The sequence below is a fragment of the Anarrhichthys ocellatus genome, unplaced genomic scaffold, assembly GCF_004355925.1.
Source record: "Anarrhichthys ocellatus isolate YVR2014 unplaced genomic scaffold, GSC_Weel_1.0 scaffold19, whole genome shotgun sequence".
Lineage (NCBI taxonomy): Eukaryota > Metazoa > Chordata > Actinopteri > Perciformes > Anarhichadidae > Anarrhichthys > Anarrhichthys ocellatus.
This window is the reverse complement of record NW_022280049.1, coordinates 6,922,941-6,943,441: the sequence shown is the minus strand read 5'-3', so window position 1 is coordinate 6,943,441 and position 20,501 is coordinate 6,922,941. Positions and strand designations below refer to the sequence as shown.

Sequence of the window (20,501 nt, the reverse complement as noted above, 5' to 3'; positions counted from 1 at the left end):
CACACACACACACACACACACACACACACACACACACACACACACACACACACACACACACACACACACAGACGGGGTAATTGCACTGATTATCAGCTGTTTTCTGTTTGTTCACAAAGACCTTCGTCTCCCTCCAGAGAGTCTGATTTTAGGAGGAAAGGACAGCGGAGGGAAAAGAAAGGGATCTGTTGGCTCAGGTCAATGATTATACAAGTTTCTTTTGTTTTTTTTTTGCAGGATGACTTCATGCAGGAGTCTTTTTTTCCACACTTTTCTCCTCTGCCCCCCTTTCATCTCCCTTTCTCTCTGTTTCTCTCTCTTTTCCTATCTGCATGTCATCAAAAGCAACACATTTCCTTCCACAAGAAGGAGCTGTGTTGTTGCTGTGTTCCTTCAGGGCGATGTCAAAACAGAGATGTTTTCACCCACAAACCTCTTAAAGACCTTCTCTGACTGCTTCATGTCAACTTATCTCTTTCTCTCCTCTCCGTATTAGTCTCCATCTCCTTTTATCACATCCCTCACTCTCTCCCTCCCTCACCCGTCACGTCTGTCTTCCCCTCTTCTTCATCTCTCTGTCATTCAGCGCTCTCTCTCTCTCCCTTTCACAAATCAATATGCTGGCCAACAGGCTGTGTGACAGATACTGCTCTGTGAGCCGCATGAAAAGCCTTTGTCAATAATATCGGTGCGCCATTGAATTCATGGTGTGAGTTTTTTTTTGCCGTGTCAAGTGGAGAGATCGGGGGAGTTCAGAATGTTAGGTGAGGTGAATTGGAGCGGAGGCCTGCGGCCTTTTTCTTTTTTCTCCCTACAAGTGGGTTGTCACAGAAACATTGTTGTTTTGGAGGTTTTCACAATTCAAGGTAACAGTGCGTGTCAGAGATATTGTGTGCAGAAGGAAAGCTGCTTAAACGGACTTCAAGCCTTTGAAAGACTTCCTGCGGCGTTTGGACCACCTTATGACAGGATAGAGGAAATCATTTCTCCGTCTCCCATAGATGAATTCACCCCTGCTTATATTTTAGCATATGGTATGGTGACTGTACACAAGTAGCATCATCAACTTATCTTCCTCTCCTACCTCTCATCTCATGTATACTAGTGGTGCAACACATCATAAAACTCAAGGTTCGGATCAGCACAAAATAATAAAGGGAGCAAATATAACTGTTAGTGCTGCCGATACTAATGCCGATCATTGGTCCATATTGACAGATACAGATCCCTTTGTTGTTTGATTGTAGCAGCTGGTCTACAAGGATTCTTATTTTTGCACCTGTCCCAAAAATCATTTCATCTGCACTGAAGTCTGTAAACCATCAACAATTCTAAATGTTATCCTTTTACTTTGTTATAGTCATTTATAGTGGGTTATTTTCTTCATAAAAACACACAATTCATTTGATAAGCAAATAAAAGATGTGTTTTTATTGATTCAAATAAATCTCCATTAGTAGTTTTAATGATGTCTTTATTAGAGCTTGTGTAATCAGCTCATAGTTCATCTCTAATATCTGTTTATGTGAAAACATCTCCTCCAAACAGCTGGAATTATTCAAGTGTCCACCAACACCACATAAATTGACGGACTGGCTTGGGGTCAGTTTTACGCTTGTCTACACTGGTTCATCTGCATCCACACACTGCGTATGCCTCCGTGCCAGAGACAGCCGGAGCTGGAGGTGTTATGTTACGGAGTTGTCTGTCTCGATATCTCAGGAACGCCTGGAGGAAATTTCTTCAATTTTTAGCACAAACGTCCGGCAGCACTGCAGGGTTGAACGGATTAGTATTTTGAAGGTCAAAGGTCGCTGTGACCTCACAAACCACGTTTCTAGCCGTAACTCAAGAATTCACATGCTAGTTATGACAATATTCACACAAATGTCAGTGATAACACTTTAGACAGGTATGGATGTAAACTACAACATGACATCTTTTTATTGTATTCTTTTGAACATTGATAAGTTGCGTTTTGGTTGCTTCACGTCTCTGTCTAGTTCCACAGAGAGCTGGAAGCCTTTCAGGTCACATTTTAGTCTCTGTGGCCTCGTTTTTCACTGCAAATCTCGCACCTCTAAGGAAACAGCCCCATCATGGCTAGAAGTAGAACTCAAACATGTCTTTGGTGCAGTATTAGACTCTTATAATGCCATGAATCATAAAAACACAAGTTGAATTTCTTTGATCTGCTTCAAACTTCTCCTCTCTGCCCTGCTCTGTGTTCAGCAGCCTGCAGTTTAGTCAAAGCTGTCACGTGACTGCTGGTCTCAGGCCAGTCAGTCTGGGCTTTAATGTTGTTTACAGGAAACACGTAGAATAAAGTGTTTTTGATGAAATATCAAAATGTCATGCTTTGACTTGGTTGCTTTTTCTGACGGAGGCGTGAGTCACACATGATGTGTTCAAAGACCTTTGGGAGGAGGAAAATTATGTTTTTTGTTTTGTTTTTTGGCTTCAATGAACGATGTATTTCTGTTATTTTCCAACAGATGAAAAGCATTATTGAATATGACTTTCAAGGCTGTTGTCAGTAGCCATTAATATACATTCACAAGTGAATGTCATGTTCAGACACGAGGGCTGCTTGGGCGAAAAAATAGGTCGGTAGTGTGAAGACAGCAGAGAGAGAGAACATCTGCTCACACACCCGGCGGACTCTGGGGGTGAATGAACAACGTGCATTAACGTGTAATAGATGGATGACGGATAAGCAGATAATAGCTGGGAAACCATGGTGACATGTGGGTCACACACAATGGCAGTAGTAACACATTCATAAACACACACACATTGAGATACACACACACACCGTCAAGAGTGCGTTCAGGAGGAACTCTTCTAGGAGGCACACGATGATGTCAGAGAAGAGTTGCCTGGCAACGCACCGTGTGTCGTCAGGACCGAGTGTGTTGGGGGGGGAAAAACACACACATGCACATTGACTCATACACGAAAACATCTGAGTCATCTGAGGAACATGAGTCATCGGGGGGGTCAGACGCACATTGGGAGGTTGTGATGTCGGTGACCTTTGGAGCACTCTGACCCAGTGAGCCGCTGCACGGCAGTCATCTGTACAGACGCGTGAAGCAGAACGCATCACCAGGTGGGACTCTGATGTCGTGAAAAAGGCCGCAGAGGCAAACAAGAGTGTGCAAACAGTATGAATGAATTAGCAGGCTTTGCTTCGGGAGCACATTTCCCCAAAGCATCGTTTGTGAGAAAGAAAGAAGCAGCCACGCTCGTGCCTTATCTTGTTAACTAATTGAAGCTTCTACACATTGAGACTCGGAATTGAACGGAGAAGACCGTGCGATTAGAATAATTGAAACGGGATCCTGCTGCTGTGGCTCTTAGCTGTAATGCAACCAACTGGAGTCAGCTTCTTTTTTTTTTGGGTTAATTCGACAACTCTGCAAGTCAGCTCGCTCTCAGCACGCTGATTTCCCCCCCGTGTGCCACCGACTCCCCATGCTCCCTCCTCACTGTACCATATGTTCTATTAAAGTCTGATGGGGGGAGGCGCGCAGCCTCGATGGAACGCTGACTCTGCTGCGCCAAGCGGGTCCCTGTGCTCAAATTTGCTCAACTTCAGTCATCCTTGTTATTCACCGGGTGCTTTCCACATTCAGTTTTGGACTTGTGCCAGAAAATGCTTAATTATCATAAACGGTGTGTAGTAAATAACGTGGTACAAATGTGTGTGTGTGTGTGTGTGTGTTGTAGGAGATGACCCATTCCTGGCCTCCTCCCCTCACAGCCATACACACGCCTGGGAAGGCCGATCAGACCAAGTTCCCCATCCCGAGCAAGGTTAGTGCGAGCTCTCTCACCTCTCATTCAGGCTTAATGGTGCAAATTGATTTTGGAATACAAGCCTGGTAATGTATGCTTTCCTAAGTGTTGGTGTCATCTGCTGCGACTGCATCCTTTTGCTTTGTTTGTCAGTGAGTTCGAAAAAAAAAACAGACGCAAAAGTGGTGAAAAAGCTCCACTTAAACTCCCACGCTCATCGGCGGCTCACCGTTAAACTAACTGTCTGTCTGTCACAGAGAACGCTCGGTCTGCTAATTAGATCCGATTCATAAATTCACCGCGGTGGCGATCGCTGCGATGGAATCCGATTACTGTTGCCTCATCCTGCGCGGCGGCGCAAGTGACAGCCGATGAAATTGCGACGTTAATGAAGTACTGCGTGTCTGATTCAGCTCCTGGCTGCGTGTCCAGAGTGGACGCGCTCTACAAGAGGGACGCTTCTCCTCTGCGGAAGTCTGAACGCTGCAGATGTTCATGTGTGCACATCAGACGTTTCAAACAAGGCACTCTTTATTAATTATTAAATATGAATCTAATGATTTATAGTCGGTTGTAAGCCATTAATAAGGACACGCTTTGGGTTAGCACACTTGATTTGTCTTTAATGATCAGCCGGTGCTGTAGACTGCTCCAAAGTCCATTCATTAATAAATTAAACATATTAACATTTAACTATTTATAAACATTTTTGCAATTGTGTATGCCTACAATTTACAAATGACACGCTGACTTTTGGTGTGAGATCACTGGAAAGTACGAAACTTGTGTCTGTTATTATTAGTGACCTGTTAGTATTACACATGTCAATGACCCTGTTAATATCTTAACCAGCCAGACCGATTATTCACAACCTGGCAACCCAAAGGTTTTTTACATTTAGTGCTTATAACAACAGATCTACAAAGCATAAGTACATGATTATTAACCAGGCATCAATAAAGCATTCATTACACATAGCAACACATTATAAAGGTTGTTATTGTTATTTAAAAGCTTTAAAAAATAATTTGTATCAGACAGCAGGTCTCAGCTGTGCTCTAGTCCCGGTTTTCCTCCTCTCTTCCCCTTTTCTTCTGTCTGACAAAAGAAAACTTTGGGGGGAAGATGATGGCGACCTACGTTAGATAAATTGTCCAGATCGTGCTCACATGCTGTAAACACCTCACTGGCATCCGATCCCAACGCGGAGCCAGGCCACCTCGGCATGTGGTCTGGCTGATCGGGGCCGAGCGAGATCGGATCTCGGAGCGAACACACCCGACAGTTAGTGCATCCCAACATGACAAAAGTAGCATTGAAAAGACGAGTGTAACCAGTGACTGTTCACAGGGATCTTTAGTGAGCTAACTGCTAACATGTTAACCGGAACGTGCTAATGCTAGTTAGTCACAATAGCTTCCCCACGAGGGAAAAAGAATCAGCGAGCTCGTTAGCTCGGGTGCTAACGGGATAAGCTCACACGTTATTCCAAAAAAACAGCAGCAGTTTAATCAGTTTTAATTAAAGTGGATGGTGAAACACAGCTAATAAGCTACAACCGCATCCTCCATGTGGTTTCTTGTTGCTGTTTCCTGAGAAAAAAACAACCCTGATGGCATGCAACAGATGATTTACTGGTCATGAAAAACAGAAAAATAAGTGTTCTCAACTTAAACGGTGATAACAACCGGGCCCGAACACTCAAAGAACAAGAACGTCGCTTCAACCACACCGTTTGTTTTGACGGGTGATGTTTGAGACGGGAAGTGCCGAAACACGACAACGGTAATCAACAAAGACGGAGGCAGAATGAAAGCCGGGACTAAAGAACTGCCACTTCAGACGATAGTCGTTCCTCCCGCTCCGCACGAAGAACGCTTTACGGCGCCTCGTAGCGTAAATAGTGGGAGTATATGTCACATTAACAAAACAACATAAACGTTATGGTCAACATTTATCTCGGAAACGGCGTCAATGTTCAGACTGAAACAGCAGGTGTTTTCCCGCCGCTGAATGCTGTCATGAATCATTCTTTCAATATGCAAAACGTCACGCCGGTGGTTGTCGTCAAGAGGAACGGCGACGTCAACACGGCGGCGGTAAATCGGAGCCCGCTAGTTAATGAATTAGGAAAAAGACTTCCCAGCCCCCAGCGTCACGCTAACCCTGCCAGAGAGGATTCTGGGAGCGAGGCGGAGCACCGACGCAGGGAGACGAGAGGATCTGAATCCCGTGTAATGGCACCGTTGTACTGCTGTGAAATCAATAATGACATCTGTTGGTTTATTCATTCAACTCATCGCCCTCTGGCTCCTCTCTGGCTCCTCTCTCGCTCTCTCTCTCTCTCTCTCTCTAGGAGTCACAGCATGTGACCTCAGGCTACAACACCCAGAGTAAGTTTTCCCAGCATCCAAACACACACACACACACACACACACTCTGGCTCTATGGTAATTAACAGCGGAGGGGCTGTAAAGGCAACACCACCCAGAAGAAACGGAGAAGAAGGAGGAAAAAGCAGCTTGATGTTGGATTGAATTCATAGCCACAGGAGCAAAAAACCTTCGCTTTTATCTCCCCGTGTTCATCCCAACTAGTAATCACACAAACACGGCTTTTACATACACCGGCCCAATTGGTGTGATGGATTTTGGAGTCCATGTTTTGTTAAACACATGGAGGACGCTCACCCCGCAGGAACTGAGACTTCATCAGTCGGCGTTTAATACCGTGATGTGCTGCTATTCATGGACAATTACATATTGGGATCATTTATTTCCAAGCTCACACTTAAGTGGTGAGGGCCCATCAGGTGCTGCTGTGTGAACTCACAGTGTTGACTTAGACGTGGGGAATGTTGGATTAAATATTCTCTCACAGCTTGTGAAGTTTTACACTGCAATAATGATATATAGCGTTATATTGTAGAAAGACAAAACAATCCAATCTCACCTAGATGTCTCCAAAACCAGTTGATAGTTTTAAGATATTTTTAAAATGATTACTTACAATTCGTTTGACAGTTGAATGGTAACATGGCTATCAATACATGATCTGTGTCTAGATAATCAAAACAACTCAGCGCAGTGATGCAAGGTGCAAATGCGTTGTTATCAGACAGTGATTTTAAACACGAGAGGAGCCTGTGCTTCTCCTGACCAGGGACCACCAGCCCGGCTTAATTCATTGACACTTTGACATCCGATCACAGTGCAGGTACAAATTGAGATAATGAGATCACTAATTAAGAGCAGATGTAGAGGCAGAGGCTGTTATATTGTTCAGATAATGTATGTAGATACGGATCATGTGTAAACAGAATATGAGCGTGTGTCCAGTAGTCCCACGCTGGCTGTACTACACATTTCACATTGCTGCTTTACGTCTCTACAAACTAGGGACTTCTTTTACTTTGTTTCTTTGACTCTTTGTTAATAATGTAACATCCCCAAGTCCGGATAACAAGACAAAAATGTAGTTAATGAACCTCAAACAGTTTTCACAGAGTTCCCCTTTAAACTTACTGTGAGGAACTTTTAACCGGCTATGAAACAGTCTCGGTGTTATACTGATGCCTCTCTATGACCTACACACGTAAGCAAGACCACCAGTGAGAAGATCGGCTGTTTCTATACACTTATTCTCGACGCTCGTCATCGGTGCCAGCGGGTCGTATTCTGTGCAAATTCAGACAAAACCATGCAGGGTCACCAGAAGAAAATCCTTCTGCTCAGACTCCAGCGGCGCCGTGTTGCTGGGCCCGCTGACGGAAAGGAAGGCACGGGAGAACAGGAACCAGAACTGTGTGGGGCGGACGGTCAGACCCCCCGCTGCAGTAAAATGAAAGGGTTTCCTAAAGGGAATGTGTTGCTCGGAAACACTACCGCTTCTGTCCACAGGGGCCGCCATAATCAAAACAAAATAAAAAGTTGCTAGTAGTAGCTTTAAATACCTGACAGATTAATATCATTTATCACATTGATGCAACTATGAATCCAATAGTGCCTTATATCTGTGCCTACAATTTTGTAATACAACAAGAGCTATTGAAGGGTTACTACTTTAACATAGATATACAAATGTGAAGCAAAATCTCGATCAGTTGATGGAATCTCTTTTGTCTCATGGTACAGTATCATATCTCATCATATCACCCAATACTGCATTGGGTTCATTACAGTGGCTCCCAGGCATCGGATCATCAGAAGCTCCTCTGAACCGCTGCTCTTGTGTTAACCTCCGTCTTGTAGTGTTTTGAGATCTTTGTGGTGTATATAAAGCTGAAATATCTCCCCACTGGCGGGTTTTCTCCCCCTCTGATATATGAACGGAAGAAAACACAACTGACTAGAATGTAAAATACGGCAAATGGGGTTCTGCTCTGGAAAGTCTGTATATCCATTTGGAAAAGTACATCATCACCTCGTGTTTTTGTCAGTTTGGATTTTATTTTTACCCCCGATCCTGTTACCAAAGTTAAGCAAAGCAAAAAACACACACACACGCACACACTCTCTAATTGAATAACACCGCAGCGGAGTGTTTTTTGGTTTTTCCAGTGTGACACTAGTAACAAACAGCTACAGTGATGTGAGTCTGGCTCCTTGTCAAAAACTAATCAACACGCGCACAAACCGAGACCCGTGCAAAACAGTGATACTTGAATGTCTTCTGTTGCAGAGCGATGCACTGTATCAGCTAACAAGCCTGCTGCGAAAACACCGACTGCACCACAGAAGTCGTGAGTATCTCCCTCTCTAACACACACACGCACACACACACACACACACGTATACGTAAACAGAGGAGTTGTGACCCACCGCTGCTGCGTTTGCCTCGAGGTAAAATGAAGCTTGACTCTTGGATGGAATTCGCTGCTGGTAGGAGGGGGAGCAAAAAAAAAAAAAAAAAAGAAGAGAGATTGTGTGGATCAGAGCGGGAAAGTGCAGCTACATTAATTTAAGGCGGGCCAGGAGCATATTGCAACATCTCAGGCTGCAGCCCTCTTTACTTCACTGACAGGAGCCGTGCAGCTGGATTCATGGCAGGGTCAGATTGGAGTCGGCTTGTAAATCCGCCTCGCGACCCCCATTTATCCTGCGCCTAACCACAGAGGCTCAACAATTTTGTTTTGGAAATTGACCGTTTGCTAAACCCTTTCCCCCCCGGACAGTGATTTCCAATCATAGCTTAGAGACTGTGGCTACGGAGGCACGGCTTTTAGCCTTTACAAAATGAGGAACACAAATAGCACAGGAATGGTGTCTTTATCTGCTCAAACTTTAGCTTCAATTGTTAGCATGTCCAGCTGACTAGCTAACAGAAATAACCTGACACAGTTTGACTTCCTAGACCGAGGAGCATTATTAGCCCACTACATTCTGTGGGGTCAGAGGTTACACAAAAAAATGATTCATAATTAAAACTGCTGCGTCTTGTTCTCCCAACTGTCTTGACATAAGCAGCTCTGTCGTGATTTTGATTTGATTTGGGGTGATTTAATTTGATTTAGTTTGTACGGATGCATAATGCGTTCACTTTAGAAAAACAATTCTAAAGTAACAAGATTATTTTCTCAAAATTACAAGAAATGTTTTCATGAAAAAAATACAATCTGCTCTGTTTCTCTGAATTAACAAGATGCCTCGAAGAGAAGCTCTTTATTTACATGAGAGCTATATAGAGGGTATTGTTTGCAGACATAAAGCCCATTCTGATCTGCTGGATATTGCTGTTCTTTCTCCAGGATCAGCTGAATGGATATGGCATGCTTCCTATAAGATGTTAGATATAAGATGAGTCATCTGAAATGCATTTCCAGATGACTGACACAAACAGGCAATTGCGCCCCAGTTGCTTAAATCAAACTAAGACCTAATTAAACTAAACAAGCTGGATAAGTTAGCTTCCATGAAATTGATCTAGATAAATGAAAATCAGAAAAACAGAGTAGATTATATTTTTCCCATGAAAACCTGTCTCATAATCCTGAGATTGTTAATTCTGAAAAAAATATTTTTTTACGATGTGAATGTGTTACGCTTCTGGAAGTTTGCACTCCAGGAACCCCAGCCCAACTTGTTTTATGAGTTAGTGTCATGTTAGCCAAACACATGAGTAAGTCATCTTAAAAGCCTAGTGTCTGGTAACGCTTGAAGTGAAATATAGTTATTACAAAATGATGTAGTATGTAAGAATGTGACAGTGATGGGAGAATGAAATAAGTGAGTTTGATCTTAAACTTTTCCACAACTATGCCGCTTGTTTATCTCCATGTCACCACATGTATCATAATCTGGTGAGAATGTTTTTTTTCTGGTTTAAAGCGTAGAGCCTCGGCCTCATTCTTTTGGTACAACACGAATGAAGCCATCAGGTGCATGTTTAGGACAAATCTTACGAGATTCAAATCTGCTGGAAACATCAGAAAATCAGCCAGAGCCAGCGTTTGCAACCGTGCTGCTAACATTAGCTCACTTAGCTAGCCTGCTACAGCTTTCTAAAATCAGCTAGCGACAGCTGTCATTTAAGCTAGCAAAACAGCGTCGATAGTTAACCACTAAAAACAAAGGAAGCCTGTCTTTGTATGAAATCAAGGACACTTTGTTTAAAAAGAATAACCGCAAGTTATCACTGTAAAGTACACGAGTACCATCCAAGAATGTGTAGCAACAGTAGCCTAGCTAAGACTGGTGGGGCTTAGCAAACAGTCAGTGATCCATTTGACAGAGACTACATTTAAAACCAAACCAGAGAAAATGTTTCTATTTGTAGTATCGGAGTATTACCTAAATCCACTTATTCGTTTTCGCTTCCCTTTCAAATTGTTTTGCTGCTTCTTGTTTAATTTTGTTCTTCATCCGCAGAAGAGGATCTTCAGGCTATTCCACTGTCATATCAAATGAGTTTTCAAGTGCTCTGTGCGATGCATTATTTATGCATTTGATGAAAGCTAATTAAAAGAAAAAAAATGAGAAAGAGAGAAAATTGTGGCAAGCGCAATGTCAAGACGAGGCTTGTGGAAATGAAAAAGACTTGATGGCCGAAAGATGATGCAAAAACCCTGCAAGTTAAGGAACAGTGAGTGCAGTCTGTAGTTGGCAGTAATTCAGCAGTAGGTCAGCATGTAACCTCTTTGGGTATGTAGTTACATAGTTAATTGTATCTCCATTAGGATGATGTCTGCTGGAGCCGTAGTGCTTTCTGTGGCTTATTACGCTACTTTGCTTCCAAAGCCGATAAGCCTGTTTCTGTTGATTACTATTGTTTGCCCCGAGGTGTGAATTTTCCCCCATCTTGTATTCGAGCATAAATGCTGCTTTGTTTATGAGGGTGAAATGATTGTTATTGGTTAAAAACAATGCCTGGTTTACTGCACCCATTAAGCTAGTCACTGCTTTTTACTGTGAAGCTCAACAGCGTAAAATGTTGGGGGTAATGAATAGGCCGAGCTCGTCTTATTCAAGAGTAATTGTGCCGTTGAGGCTAATTGCTATATTCTTCGCCCAATGTTTACAACGTCCGACCATTACATCCTACAGTAATCCCCGCAAATAGGCTTTGTACATTAATGCCACATTAGCAGCAGACGCATTTTTCTTCTTCAGAGCAGAGAGTACTGCACCTTCCAGCTACAGGAGTTTGGTTACGCTCTGATCCGATCATGTGACGTTAAGACGACAGAGCGGAAGAAGTGTAGTAGACTCGTGTCTCGACCAACCGGCTTTCGTGTTTGCTCGGTCTGCGGTGTTTTGTATAACAGGTGACGGGTTGGAGGAGGACAATGACGTGGCCACTGTCACTGTGATTTTGTTGCACTTTAATGGTACAAGTTTGAGTGTGAATGCACTTCTTGTAGGTAAACCGTGATTGAAATGAAAACACTTCTGATGGGCCATTTTCTCACTCTGGTGTAAACAGGGAGACATCTTTTTACAATTCAGAAATGTGACTTTTTCGTTCGATAATAAGGCACAGTATGAGTGAGAATAACCAAGCCGTTTCATTATGCTTGCTTCAAAGCCACCAGAATATGTTGACAAAAACAGTAATTTTAGGTAAGATTAGAAATGTGCACTAAGTAGAGAGTAGATCTCTGCCAGGTGTGTCTGTGGCAACCGCTGCTGTAATGTTTGATTGAATGAATACTACCCCCCGTCTAGACGCAAGCGTATCAGACATGTTTTTCACTCGATGTCTCACACAGCAGATCATTTTGATTTATGCAGAGTAGTTAGTGAGGAGTCAGGCAGTCAGTGGCAGTAAAAAAACAGGAGCTAAAAGGTGTTTTGAGAAAGTGTGAGCCACCGCAACCACGAGAGGTCCTGGCCACCCAAAATATTATGCGGTTTACCGCAGCAGAATGCGAGATTAGCCGTGGACAGACACAGAGGTGCACACTCACTCACTCACAGATGCGAGGGATCCCATGATTCTCTTGGCGCTGATAGTATTTACTGTTTTTGTCAAAGTAGTCTAGTGACTTTGATGAAAGCACACATGACGGTTGAAGCTTCAGTTCCCGTCAGAACATTGTTTTACTCCTGTGCTGGTTCTCCTGTCTGTATCTCCAAAAACTCAATCAAAGTACACTGACGATGGAGAAGTACCTCATATAACCCCACTTCAAAAAGTCCGAAGCGTCTCTTTAACATCCTTTAAGACAAACTTCAATAAGTAATGGGGCTCTACTAGCGCCTTAACTTTAAGAAATAAAGACTCCATTTTATGAAGGCAATTAAGAGCCTTGTAGAAATGTGATGCTGTGCTTTCCGAGCTCTGCATGTCACGGATGCTTTAGTCCATAACTCATTTATACCCGACTGCGTCCGTCCTCATAGATGCTTCCACTCGCTCTCTCCCCCCTCCATGCTTCCTCTCTTCTCTCTCTCTCTCTCTATATATATATTCAGTCTCCCTCTCCCTTCGCCTCTCCGTCATTATCATCTCCATCTCACTCACTATCTCCCTCTCTCCATCTGTCCCTTCTTATGAAATAAAACACAAATCCATTATTCATTCATTCAAACGTATCTATCATTGCCCGCGTGCTGCACCGTGGCCCTTATCTGCAAAGCTTTTTCTTATTGTGCCTCAGTTATTCACGACTCGTACGGTCCCCTCTGAAAACACCACAACACTGGGGAGTGTGTTTCTTTTTGTTTTTTTTAGCGGCGCAAGCACTGACAAGAGTGGTTCGTGAGGCAGTAAAAAATCCCTTTAGGGGATTCTCCTGTCATAACAATAGCAGTGGCAGCTTAGAAATAACAGTAGTTTGTGTGGAAGGTTTATATAAAGCAATAAAACATGGGAGCTTGCCAATGCACAGCACATAAATACTGAATAATTTGTGCCGTACGGAGCAGGTGATGCTCAGAGGGGGGGTCATGTTATCGACTGTGTCTTGTATATCTGTTTCACAGCCCGCGTCCGTCTATATTGTTAGAATTTCATCTGTGACGCGGGGAGAATAAAACAAACAGGGCAATAAGCGGCTCCTTTATCTTAATAGAACGTGTACGATCCCGACTGAGGGACTGATCTCGGCCGAGGACGTCCTCCTTGTTTCCAAGGAATTCTTGGCCGTCGGTCAGCGGTTGTCAGACTGAAAGTTTCCAGGTGAAAAAACAATCTGTCTTTCCTCTCCGAGCTCCAAAAAGCCGAACATCTGGTATTTTTTATTTATTTTTTTTGCGTCCACACTGTCCACTTCCTCATTCCCCAACATGAAGCATTGCAATTAACCCGTTTACCAGAAAGGTTCTTCAAAGGGGATCGCCGATCACGACTCCCCCATATCCGACCTAACACAAGCAGACGGGGGGGGTCAGGGCCGCAATGACACGTGTCCCTTTTGTCTCCTCGCAGGATGTTGGAGGACGACCTGAAGATCAGCAGCGACGAGGAAGAGGCCGAACAGCAGGTTAGCGCCGCTCTTTCATTCCTCCGTGCGGATCATCCATCTTCTCCATCCGTCTGTCCTCCAGCCGCTCTTGCGTTCACATCCATTACATTAAGTTCATCTTGGTATGCGTGACATTTACTGACTCGTTCATCCGTCTAGGAATCAGCTCAGCCCTCGCATCAGTCGATCCATGCATCCGAGAGCACCGTTGGGTGTTTCACCCTTTCAGTCACAGGTCAAAAAACGTTGTATTTTCCTACTTCCATTTATCTCCCTCTATATTGGACTTTATTAAGTCTCCTATTAGTGGAAAATATGGATGGGTGTATTGAATTTTTTAAGCATTAAACGACTCAACCTGCTCAAGGTAATTTTTAGTCCACTGCCATTCATGTCTCCAGCCTTTGTGACTCAATAGGGGTCAAGGGTCAACACCTAGAACGTGAATATGTTACAAAAAGACACAATAACCAATAAATAATTTAGTAATCTCTCCCCTCATATAAGAAAAGTGGGTCACAAACAATCTTTGAAGCTGAGAGTAGCGAGCACCATAACCCCCAAGCCTCACCTACACAGCTGCAACCTAATGGGTGAAAAGGTAAATATGTGGAAGGAATAGCAAAAACAATCATAAGATTTAGACTGTAACAGCTGGAACTCCTCTTTCTTACAAGTACCTTTAAACTACCCGTCAATTCCAGGAACTATGTCACCGGGCTGCGAGTTTACACGAGCCGGTCGGAGTGTATATGCAGCGATCAAAGCAATGCTTTCCCATAAATAAGCTTTTCTTACAGAGTAATTGTACAATGTACCCACTTAGAAAGGCTTTATAGACTTTCTAAAAGCTTGACTGGTGCCACACGATTCACATCCACTAAACAGCTCCTCCAGTCGTGATTTTGAAAGCGATTGCTTTGTTGATGTCGCAAAGAGATAGCTGTGTACAGCAGTGATTGTTCATTATTCTAATACATAATATATTCATTCCCTGAGGCAGAGCCGGGGGCAGACATAAATCCGGGGGAGGGAACTCTGATTACTGCCCAATAGGCGGAGCACGTGTGCGCATCGATCAGGCTGATTGTACAATTATAAACACATCCTATCTATACGTACACATATGCGCCTCAGTTATTGACAGTAGATTCAGTTCAGTGGGAATGCAGCCTACCCGGGGAATGATTTAGATAAACAAGCTCTATTTAGATGCTGTTTTTATGGACTTTAAAAATATATTATTTAAAGTTACTGGTCGATACGAGCTGTAGAGCAGTTTGTCTTGGCAGGTGCTTATGTCACGGCGGCGCTGTCCAGAGTGCTGAAGGAAAGGGAGCGGTGGAGGTCGATTGACAGACAGGTATCTCCGCCTGCTTGCTTTTCGTGGTTGTAAATAGAACTGTCGACTGGATTAGAAAACGACGAGGGAAGTGAAGGGAGGGTCAATGAGAGAGGGGGAGGGAGAGAGAGAGAGAGAGCTGTTTCTTCGCGCCTCCCCCTGCTGATTTAATAGGCCAGACCCCCTGGGGGGCCCGCCCATAAAGTCAAGCCTGACCTGAGGTAATGTGCACCACTGATCTGATTTCAATCCTAGAAGGATGATGCAATTTGTGTGGAGCTTGGAGTTTGCCTCCAGAATCACTATGAACTCTTAGTGTGTTTGACTCCAATCGATTAATGCATTGATCATTTTAATACTGAATTCAAATGTAGCTTATACAATAGATTATAAAGTCAGTGGTTTTTTAGACTATACACGTAGTCTAACTTACATTTAGAGTAAAATAGATGTCACCTCTGGTTTAAAAAAAACAAGATGGTGACGGCCAAAATGCAAAACGGCAGTCCACAAACTTCCACTTATTGTATACAGTCTACGCCTGATACCGATCAACTTTGGAGATAATATGCATCGTGTTGTTTTTTCATCCAGAAGAGGCGTTCCCCTCACGTTAGTCCAATGTCCTTTGGCCAGAGGTCGCGTTTGTCACATTTTGCGTACGAGCGATGCGGTTGTCGTGCTCTTCTTGTCTCGATTTCTTTAGGTATTGGAAATTGGCACGGTGGCCCTCTCTCCTCTGATCATCATCATTGTGCTCTAATGATGCCAAAGATGAGTTGAAAGCAGCCAGTGGGGGTCGTGCTGCTGCCCTCTCCCCGACTGTGCGGACGGATATCAGCGCTCATCAAACAGGCCGCGAGATATATTCTGTTAATGAAACGATACCGATTCCTCTCATCCCCCTTTAACTCTCCTTCTGATTGTATAATTACAATGATGGTAGATATTATGATTGTAACTGATGGCAGGTCCGTTATCGTGGTTGTAGTTATTATAATCATGCTAAGAGTGGAACTGTTAATTACAGATGGAGTGCATTCAGAACTGTAGCAGAGGGCTTCCTTAATCATAGGGGTTACATGTGATTGCTCTTAGTATTAGGATGAATAGACGGTTAATGACAGTTTATGACAATTCCTTTATCCCTCCTTAAACACACAGTGACATCAAACTGGCCTGGGGAACCAATCACAGACATCCCACTATGACATCGCTCTGCTAGCTCCCGCAACCCACAAGTATGGATTTATGATGACTACGGGGTTAGCTGGTCACAGCAAATCATACATGTGTGGATAAGTTATGTATAGGCTCTGGTGTTCAAGATGAATCCTCAAAAATATGGAAATGTTTCACAGGAAGATAAACTAGAGAGACTTTGATATAAAAAAATATGCCAAGATATAACCGTGCAATTAAGACAGAGACACGGGATTAGAACTCGTGTCACTGCATCTCCTGTGGGAAAGAGTCCCAAACCGTCCCCACCGCACATCGGCCCTCTCGTGTTTTATCTCGTCGTCAATCTCTCTCTCTCTCTCTCTTGACACAGACACAGACACAGGGACTGATCAACATTAACAGAGAGGACAGAAGAGGAGAAAGTGATTAAGTTGGCGGGACAGAGAGGGAGAGAGAGAAAGACAAAGGCGAGACGGGACGGACCGGTAACAATGCAGACAGGAGGCGGAGATGAAGAAGAAGAAGAACACCGAGCGAGAGACAAAGAGATGGAATGAGAGCAAGAGAGCGAGAGAGAGAGAGAGAGAGAGAGAGAGAGATGAAGTCAGTGGTATTTTTCTGTGCATGCTGTTAACAGGCTTATAGCAAATGAGTGCATGGTGTATTATCAAGCTTTTATAGCCTGAAGTAACAACACAACACACACACGCTCTTAATCAAATACACACACACAAGCAGATACAGTGTACACATGCCGACTTATACTCACACGCATTTACGCCAGCAAACTCATAAGTACAAACACGTGCTGACAGTCTCTCTCTCTCTCACACAGACACACAGACACACACACACACACACACAGACTGTCATTAGTATGCTGTGGCTCGACGCTGTGAGGGCAGCAGAGGAGTATGATGAATATGTTTTTGGCACAGAGCGAGGAGACGGAGGAGAGGGAGGGAATTAAAAGAAAGAGCAGAGGAAGGAGGGATGACAGAGAGGGGAAAAGAGGACAGGAAGCGAGAGATGGCAGAGAAGAGAGCGGCGTTCCTAATGACTTTAGAAACTGACGGGGAAAAAAAAAAACAGCAACCCAATTACCGCTGCAGGGCCGTCCTTTTGTCTCTCTATCTCGCCCTGCGTCCCTTCTCTTTTCTCTCCGCGAGCTCGCCGATGATGGATCACCTTGGCCGGAGCAAAGTCAGGCTCAGAAAGCTCCGTCTTCATATAAAAATACAGTCGCAGCTGGTGAAAGAACACATGTCCGGCACACAAGGGGAAGCGTGGTCATGTCTGCGGCGCTGCAATAATATTTAGGCAGGTTTTAGGAGGTGTTGTGCAGTGAATGTACTGTTATGCGACCTAATACATCAAACTTAAGAAGATTTAGCTGAGCGGCCTCTATGGGCTAGAGAGATTTACATCACAGCATACAGGGTCTGCCAAGGAAACTGGTCAGCTGAGGCTAAGTGCATGCAACATTTTAACTTGTCATGGTAAAAAAAAAAAAGCCCAAGTGTGACTCGTGACATTAACGATGACTCAGCTCCGTCAAAGTGTCCCAGTGACGCGATGCATGTCAGCATGTTCAGCCATCATTAATAGGGGTTTCCCCCCCCCCCGAGTTCCCGGCATTGCTCTGCACCCGCTTTGATTAATCACTGCGACACGAACGCGCCATCAATCAATCGCCCCCCCGCTGAGCCGAATCAGGACAGATCCTCACGCATCTCATCTCGTTGTCAAAGTGGTGACGAGATGGCAGCTTTAACAACAGACGCACCTCGTGTTCCCCGAAGCGTAGTAAGACTGTTATTATATTTCATAAAAATGCAATGGCTTCCTCCTTTAGGTGAGGCGGGGGCACCACCACTGTGACATGTTGCGGGCGGCCCTGACATCATATCTGTATTCTTAGTTGAAGGATCGCTGTGGAGTTTTTCACCACTAGTAGTGCTGCGGAGCATTGTTTTCACCAGTGAAACTGCAACTTTTAAAGCTGGGGTAGGTAACATTAGAGAAACGCTAAAAGTTAAACAACCGAAAAACCCAGTCCGGCGTTGCCAACTCCTTTCCAATGAGAGTAGCTAGCAGCGCTAGCAAGAAAGTTGCCAAGTCATCAACACCGACAGCCCGTCAACTTCAGGCCTCTCCCCCCCCCCAAAAAAGCTGCTAGCTTAGCACTCACTGTGTTAAGCTAGCAGCTTGTGGAAGACTCATACGAGCCACAGACACCAGGGTGGGTTTTTTGCCAGAGCATTTTGATTTTTTAATCGCACCTACCCAAGCCTTTAGTTCCTCCTTAAAACTCACTATTACAACATGGTACTTGTGTTGTGTTTCTACTGTCCCATCACTTCATATTGCCTCTCTATGGTACTACTGTATGGTGTTTTATTTGAACGTTATTGTCGTTACATTTGTATTTTGCACTTTTACCGGTTGAATAGTTGGTTCTTTCATTCTATCACCTCTTATATTTGCATCTTATTTGTTTATATAAGTGGTTATTTCCTTTTCTTACATTTCACCGGCTTTATATGATCGTATTTCTCACTTAATTCTTATTGTACTTTGCTCTCGCTCCTCTGTTTATGTATGCGCTCAGTGTTCAATGATTTGTTTTTTTAAATTTAAATTGTATTAAATCTTTTAATCTGCAAAGCACTTCTTCTTAAGCTTGAAAACTGCGATACAAACAACATTATTATTGCTATTAAACAGAGCACAGTCTACTGTAGAAGTGCAGAGGCTACTAATTGACCTTGAAACAGAGGTGACTCGTAACAGATGGTCAGCACAAACTGCAGCAAACAAGTATGTGTGCGAGGTACGGGACGCCATCGATCAGTGAGTTGAAAAGGCCACCGAGTAAATGGAAGAGGTGAAAGTGAAGAGGGCCTAAAGGCGGAAGAGTAAATAGAGAAACGCCCTCTCGTTGACATGCGAGAAAGAGAAACATGCGCTCATTTGGTCCATGACTTTCTGCACACTGTTGGTGTTACATGTGTCCGATTAACGCAGGAAATAGTCCACTCAAAGGCCGAGTGATTGTCTGTCTCATCAGACGTCAGTGGGAATATAAAAGTCCTGCGTTGAATCCAGCCGGCAGCCGACGGAAAGATGCAAAAACAGAAATCGCGGATACAGAGTGTCTTTGTTTTGCACTCGTGAAAATCTAGTAGCTGCTGTGTTCTCAGTGCAACCTCCGTGCAAGAGTTGCATCAGAAAATTGAGGATTTTTAAAACCCGGCATTCAGGTGTGAGAGAAGCTTTATAAAGTAAAACGTCAGCGCACACGAGCGCACACGAGCGGAGAACTCATTGTTCAGCTCCGGGGGCGTTCAAAGCCTTGTTAAAACTGTATCGCCGGGGCCCCGACGTGCAACACTGTGATGCCTCGCACCCACATGAGAAAGAAGGGAGAAGGGGGATATGGAGATTTGACGAATAGAAATAAAGCTTTGGGAGACTGCTCCGTATATGCTTTAAGGGGTTTGTCTTGCTTTCGGTAAAACAGCTCGCCCTCTTTTGTCGGGAACAACACTTCCAGCCGTGTTGTAACCGAGGAGATTGAGTGAATCAACACCGGGTTGGGTTGTTCTTTTTATTTAAATCCGAGTAAAGCCACCAGCTAGCCAAATATATTCACTCACAGATCCTCTGCGTGAGCCCTGCAAGTCTCCCAAAGCCAAAGATCTGAGGAGGTTTGTTGTTGTAGCCCGCAGCTACACATCGATCTATCAGAAACTCCACTGGTCCAGTTAATCACCTTATTCTTCCAGAGAGACGGGGAGGGAAACAACAAGCCAGAGGCGAGGAAAGGTCCTGCTTTTCTTCCAGTAATTCATTTTAATTGTCGGGTTTCAGTGCTTGAAGATGAATTAATTGCTGATATTTGCTGGGGGGGGAAAAAAAACAACATTTTTATTGTTTTTGTTTTGTTATCGTAATGGATGTAGTCATGTACAAAATTGACTCTGAGTAGACGGAGGGAGAAAAAGAGGATGAGAGGGCAAGGAAAAGCTTCACTGACAAACCTAATCACCCCATTCTTCTACTGAAAGGAGGCGAAGTGTGAATAGGAATAAAGGAGTGAACCGAGGCCGGGGTGAAGAGAGGGAGCAGGGAGGAAACAAGGGAAGGAGGGGATAAAGAGGAGAGAGGGGTTTTTTTTTCTTCTCATTTTAATGACAATTAAACCATCCTCTTCTCTTCAAGGAGCGAGAGAGGAAGAGAAAGAGCAGACTGAGGGTCAGAAGAGTG

At 43.9% G+C, this 20,501-nt stretch overlaps 1 protein-coding gene across 1 annotated transcript in view; it reads left to right on the top strand.

Moving 5' to 3' along the window:
- LOC116389309 (AF4/FMR2 family member 3-like) overlaps window positions 1-16,632 on the top strand; it is an 88,448-nt gene extending 71,816 nt beyond the window's left edge. The window contains exons 6-9 of the mRNA XM_031857924.1: window positions 3,733-3,819; window positions 6,158-6,194; window positions 8,482-8,542; window positions 13,669-16,632. Of these exons, the coding sequence (XP_031713784.1) occupies window positions 3,733-3,819; window positions 6,158-6,194; window positions 8,482-8,542; window positions 13,669-13,837 (354 nt within the window). The 3' untranslated portion in view covers window positions 13,838-16,632. The remainder of the gene's footprint in view (window positions 1-3,732; window positions 3,820-6,157; window positions 6,195-8,481; window positions 8,543-13,668) is intronic.
- Window positions 16,633-20,501: the final 3,869 nt, after the last annotated feature.